General features: G+C 43.9%; 1 protein-coding gene and 1 pseudogene across 1 annotated transcript; both read left to right on the top strand.

Annotated features, from left to right (window-relative positions):
* Nucleotides 1–147: 147 nt before the first annotated feature.
* Nucleotides 148–942, top strand: LOC119284280. Its single transcript, XM_037563472.1, has 2 exons — nucleotides 148–579; nucleotides 727–942. The coding sequence occupies exons 1-2, from the start codon at nucleotides 148–150 to the stop codon at nucleotides 940–942; spliced, it is 648 nt and encodes a 215-aa protein (XP_037419369.1).
* Nucleotides 943–3,422: 2,480 nt separating this feature from the next.
* LOC119290247 lies at nucleotides 3,423–3,505 on the top strand (annotated as a pseudogene).
* The last annotated feature ends 3,271 nt before the right edge of the window (nucleotides 3,506–6,776 follow it).

Genomic DNA, 6,776 nt, shown 5'->3' with positions numbered 1-6,776 from the left:
TCCTCCTTCCCTCCTGCACGCGTCGGCCACCTCCCTCCGGCGGAGCTCGACCCCCACCCCCCAAGCGCCGCTGCTCCACCCTCTCACGCGCCCATCCACAGATCAAGAGAGGAGCGAGGCAGCACCCAGATCCACCGCCCTGCCAGAATGAGATGCAGCACCGGATCCCTCCTTCCTGACCTCATCCAGCTCCGTGCCTCCATGAACGCGGCGTGGGCGGTGCACATCTACAACGGCGGCAACGGTCCGTACCTGCTCCTGCACAGCGCGGCCTACGGCCGCTACCTCGCCGCCATGGCTACGCCGGCGAGGCTCGGCCACTGCAGCCTCCACGCATTACTGCGCGACTACGACCAGCCAGGGGTGGAGGACATCATGTGCCAGGCCATGGGGTCTGGCTTCGCGAACGACATCGTCCTGCTCCGCAACATCGGCGGTCGCTACCTCCGCGCCAACGGGAGGTACCTCCGCTGGAACACCGCTGTCAACGTCGACGACAATGTCAGCTCCATGATGTTCTGGGTCGTCGAGCCCATGCCAGCCAGAGAAGACATGTCTGCCCTTCTAGCCCCACCTCCGGTGAGTTTGCCATGACCGACCCGCTTCTTGAATTGCTTTTGGTGATTCAGCGAATTCTTCTTGAACCGTAGTCATAGTTCTTGCAAAATTTGATTGCGAGCAGTTCTTGATCTCCTGAACATAACCATCTTTGTGATTCAACTGCAGAATACCCCATACGGATACCTCCTCGGGGTCATCCACCCAGAGCCGGGATGGCTGATCCGGTTCGTGTGGGCGCTCAACGAAGGGCACTACCCCAAGGACCCCGAGGCCGACGGCTGGCAGCAGTTCTGGTTCAGGGGGAGGTCCGCATTTCACTTGAGGGATGACCTGGGGTTCCTCGTCAGCTCCGGCATGTACTACCGGAACATTTTGCTCTAGTCTGAATCTACTGAAGTCTGAAACTATTAGGTGTTAATCTACTTGTCTTACTGAAATTGCTCTAGTCTGAATCTGTTGAAGTCTGAAACTGTTAGGTGTTAAAACAGTTCACTAAAATTGGTCTAGTCTAAAAAATAGTTAACTGAATCTGCTGAAGTCTGACACTACTAGGTGTTGGGAATTTTCTGCAACTGCTGTAATCTTGTAGATAAGTAAAATATGAATGTTATTGGGGACATAAATCATTACGGAACTTGAAAGTGCAAGTCAGTTGATTCGTTTGATTTAGCCAACAATACTAAATAAATCTCGTCTCTGCACCTGAGCTTTATTCAGGTTTTGTACATGATCTTGAACCGTTGTCTTGTTATAACTTTTATTTTCTAACCTGGTCGTCCTTGGAAAGAGGATATTACGATTCATTTTGTTATGACTTGGAAGAAGGTACAAGTAGGTGCTCGACCTCGGCATCGGCGACTACAACGAGACCTGTTGCAGCATCGTCACCAAGCACGTCACTGAGTGGGAGGCCGTCGTCATGCGCTTGGGTAGGTGGATCGACTACAAGGCCGACTGCACGGGGAGGTGGTCCATCGCCTTGGTCGTCGTCACCGTCGAGTTCTCTCCTCTAAGTTATCCCACGGATTCCTCCCCTCTGCTTATCTCCTATGCTCTATGTGGTAAATCTTATGATGGCATTTCAGCTTTGGCCATAAGATCTTGGACTTGCTGTCATCTTGGATTGATTATAAGCTTGTTGTTGTCTTGGCTTCTCAAAACTAAGAATAGTAACCCTCCAAAGTGATAATATTGAGAAGCTCGTTGCACATTTAGCTCTGAAGAATTGTTCTACTCACAATTTATATCAAACTTCCTACACATTTAGCTCCGAAGATTGCGATGTCGTGCTTTCGGCCCCGTCAAGAGGTAACTGAAATACCAGCACTATCTTCTGCGGTTTGGTGAGCTGAATTTCTGATTGTTCTGGCGCTGGCTTGCTGCCTGACACAAATGCAAACTGTAAATGAAATTGCGGTTTCTGAAATCAGTTTTCTTGCCAGTACAACACTTGTAGACTGTAGTTAAATTTGTTCGTTCCAAATTCGACTTCAGATATCATCTGTGTTTACTGAGACACTATAATATTTGGGCAAAATTGGGTTATTAGAGAATTGTGCTACTATATAAACATCATTTTGCGTATGAATCTGATATAGTGTGAAGTATGTGTTACATCAGCTGCTGCAGACATTAGACTGCATGTGTATAGATAAATTTCTCTTGATCTGTAGCGCATTTGCGCCTTGGCATAGCGTTTTTATTTTCATAGAACTTAATGCCGCGGATAGGACTGTTCTGTCAGTCGGTCTTAGTAGTAGCTACTCAAAATTGACTTGGATTGCTTCATGGAAATCTCTCACGGTCACAGTGAAGAACTCAATTTTGTCTAGCCAAAATTGATTCAAATCCTACGTATCTAGAACTTCATCTTCACATTTGTTAGTGCAACCATGTAGTAGCACAGTAGTAACCTTCTAGATCAGTTCATTTAGCGATTTTTTTTCGAGGAGTTCATCATGTAATCTATTTATATCATGAAGTTTCTAAGACAGTTGTCTGCCTGCTTGTATGATAGGCGTCACCTTACGTGTATGAAAGAAACAAGCTGATTCGGTTCCTTTGGTTGAACAGGATGTTCTTGGGTAGTGTGAGCAACTACTACATCAACAGCGTGGGTTGCCCCATAGTCGTGAGCAAGGGCACCTGACCCATCCTCGACCCAACAAACATTCATCATTGTATTCCACACAATGATTCTTGAGGTTTCTACTGTGTTGTGCGTACGTACTCCTATGCAAATTCACTACACACTTCCAAGACTACTGTATGGCTTATGTTAGTATCATTCATGTTGTTTGTTAGTGCTTGGTTGGATGAGGCTGGATTTGTGCGTCTCCGATCTAATGCGTTTGTGCGTGCGTGTGTTGAACAATGACCTCGGATTTGGTGAAGGGCGCCAAGGAGAAGCAGCTCAAGGTCAAGGGCCCCGTCAGGATGCTTCTCAATATCACCACCAGCAATTTCCCATGTGGAGAAGGTAGCCACCTCCCTCTCTTTGCCCTTCCGCCCATCCCATTTTCTTAGTGGCTCTGCATAGTATCTGGTCCTTGCATGCTCACAGTAGCTCATTGGTGATGTGGGTCACTATGTTTTTGTGGATAGCTGACTATCTAGGGAATTTTCGTGACGATGATGATGTTGTGCTGGGCAGAGGATGTGAAACATTTAGACCGCTGCGGTCTTTCCGGTCTTTGATGATCTAAAATTGAGCTTGCTAAGACTGATGCCTAGCATGCCATCAACGTTTTTTCGTTCCTCATCTAGAGATGCAGCTCTGTGTGTTGGTGTGATATAATGTAGAGGAGTTGCATGTGAATTGTTTGTCAGCTAAGCATATGATGTTACAAGGAGATGTTGCTGAGCATATGATGTTACAAGGAGATGGTACTGAGATTTACGTTGTTGAAGTATCTTAAACCGAGCTTTTTAAAACTGATTCTTGGTTGATCTAGTTCTAGTATATTAGTTGGGTGAGAGTCTACTGTTGTTGTTGCTGTGTTGTCATTTCTTTTTACGTCTTTGAAGAATAAAAAAGATAAGCATTTCTCCAGCCAATGCCTGAAGTAGTTGCTGTTGTGTAGTCATTGGCTGGACGTATGCATTTCATTAGAAGTCAGATATAGCTTGGACTACACTTCTGAATAGAATTAAAACATTTCTCTTTCGTTTATTTATCTTCAATTCTTTGGATCAAACGGCTCTCTTGAACACATGTTCGTTAGTGTGGTGATGGTTAAACAACTACAGTAGATTGGCGTTTTTTGCATTTTTGCATTTCTCAACCTTGGATATTTTGCCAAAAATAAACCCTTAGATTCGTTGCCATTCCTTTGATAGTAATTTGTTGTGGCTGCTAAGTATTTTTTAGCAGTAATAAACCTGGCTCTTTCATGTTGCAGCCCAACAGGAGCACCCCTGTTTGTCTGCGTAATACACATATCTGCTATGCTGCTCTTAGTTTTAACTAGCCAACGCAAGGATCATGCCAACCATCGCTGTTAGGTTTATTATCCATGTTGAAGTGTAGAACAACAGCAGGTTAACACGTTTTATTTGTCCTATGCAATTTTGTTGTTTTATTTGCCCTTTGTAGTATTGTACAAACTGATGCAAACTGATGCATTCCTTGCATAAACAAATTATTCTATGAGATTTGTAAATTGATGCAAACTGATGCCAATTCAGCAGCAGCAACTGTATACTTCAGCAGCAGCAGTATACTTCAGGAAGTTCTGTTCATTATACTAATGCCTCAGCATCAGTATACTAGTGTTGCTACTGTTATCCATACTTCATTATTCTGTTATCCATACTAATGCCTCAGTAGCAGTATACAACTGTTATCCATACTGTTATCCATGCTCCTAGTTGCTTGTGTATCTGTTAATTATTCTTTTCCTAGTTGGTCTTTGTTGGAAGATATTGCTTTCATTGGCGGCCATGATAACATAATTTCCTCTCTTCTATAGGAGCTCTAGGCTGAAGAAGTTAGAAGAAGGGAACACTTCATCTTTGTAGCTAGTTTTATCTTCCTGGGTATTTTATGTTCCTGAGTGTTCCTGGGTTTTTACTTCAGAGATGTTCTTAGATGTTCCTGGGTGTTCTAAATTCCTGGATGATGTGAACTATCGCATGATTGTAATATATATAATCTACTCATTTTGGTCGCCATTTTGTGAAAATTGTGTGATTGAAATATTGGGAATGTTGATTATTTATTGTATTTTTGAGGATCAGATCATTAATTGCTGATACATCAGAAATGAAACAAATACTATTTGGGCCCTGAAAAGGCCACAAATCAAACAATTCAGGAAAATGAAAAAAATTGCTTAAAAATAAATTGTGAAAATGTGAAGGCCAAGAATATAAAAAGGCCTAGGCCCAAAAATAACGAGGCTGAAATGTTGGGCTTGGCCCATCTACCCGACCAAAAAATAATATCAGAAAAAACACAAATAGGCTGAATTGTTGGGCTCGGCCCATGTAAAGTGTCGAATTAGACTGGGCTGAATCTTATCAACGACCTTTATAATTGGTCGCAATTTTGCCATGTCAGATTGCCACGTCGGATCCGACGTGGCCTGGGCAGACAACTATTGACCAAAACAAAAGGTCATGGGTTCAACGACCTTTTCTTTTGGTCGTAAACGTCTACGACCTTATCCCGAAGAAGGTCGTTAATTTCAGTTTACGACTGCTAGCTTTTGACCTTGTGTTTTTGGTCACAAAAAGGTCACAAATGAAAAACAATGACCATTCGATGACCAATAGTCAAGTTGACATATTTCTTGTAGTGACTTCATTCCTGTTGATTCACCAGAAGATGAATGGGAGGTTCCCTGGTAATTCGAGTCAGACGGGTTAAGAGGATGTCGGAAAGAACCCGACCTGGGACAAGGTGTATCAGAAGTACAAGAGACCTCTTGGCGGCGTTTGCGAATCGGAGTGTTCGGTAAACCGGAGGAAGTAACCACTTGGCCGCTATGCCGGGTTGTGCGGCGAGCTTCAAGCTGATGTGTCCTCAAAAGAAAGTGAGGATCCAAATAAGCTAGAGGGTGTGAAAATCTTACTTTCCGGACTGCTTGACGGGTTTTCGGTGTTGGCAGAGGATCTGAGTCGGAAGAAAGAATAATTACCTCTACATCACCAGCATGGCTAGCCTTCGCATCATCTTGATAATAATCATTGTCAATGAGGTGTATGAAAAAAGAACCAAGATAATCAAGTTCTACCTCTAACTCCAGATTATCGAGGTCTTCGTTATGAGTCAGGTCAGGGGATTCGGCAGTTTTCTTCTTTGCAGGTTTCTTTATAGCTTTGGTCTTAAGGCGAGGCGTTTTCACCGGTTTATCCTGCACCTTCTTCTTCCAGATTGGATCATCACCGTGCAAAGATGGACAAAAAATTAAAAGGAAATATTTAAAAGGGGTAGGATTAAGATAAGAATGATGCAATTCTTACGGCTGGCGGTTTATTGGAAACACGGAAAGGACTAAGCCCTGTCTTGTTGCACTCAGATACCGGTTCATCCATCATTTTCTTGACAGCCTCAGTAATTTCTTCATCTATTAGCTGAACATCAATGTGTCGCTGAGGGGCTTTCACATCCCCTATGTACTCGCACATTAAACCGGGGCGACAACTTATAGGCAAGATGCTCCAAGAGACCCAACAACAGACAAAGTTGACGCCAGTTAAACCATTTGCCATAAAGGCTCTGAGCTTTGCTAGTTGTGGTGCATACTTAGTTCGTTCCTTTGTAGTGGGTCGTTGGGGAAACGGATGTGTGTTGGTAAGCCGGTGAGCACAATAACCCGACAGAGGATTTTTGTCAGCTGGAGCTGTGTTTTGACAATAAAACCAAGTTTGATTCCAGTCTTTGGGGTGGTTATGATGCTTGGTGTGAGGGAAACTGACATCCTTCCTTTACTGGAATGAAACTCCGCCAAGTTCAGTATTGGGCCCATCCGTAAATTCAGTACGGCGGTTTAAGTAAAAGAAGTATGTGAATAACTCAATGGTAGGTTCTTATTGCAGATAAGCCTCGCAAAACACTTGAAAATTGCAAATATTGCACACGGAGTTCGGTCCAATATCTTCAGGGCGGATCTGGAAGCTAGCTAGCAATCACGTGGCGGAAGAATTTTGATCCGGGAGGGCTAATTCCTCGACCGAGATGATCATCAAATACAATCACCTCTCCATCCTTG

This window comes from Triticum dicoccoides, chromosome 4A (genome assembly GCF_002162155.2).
Source record: "Triticum dicoccoides isolate Atlit2015 ecotype Zavitan chromosome 4A, WEW_v2.0, whole genome shotgun sequence".
NCBI lineage: Eukaryota > Viridiplantae > Streptophyta > Magnoliopsida > Poales > Poaceae > Triticum > Triticum dicoccoides.
Note: the sequence above shows the minus strand (reverse complement) of the source record. Positions and strands in the feature narration are given on the sequence as shown.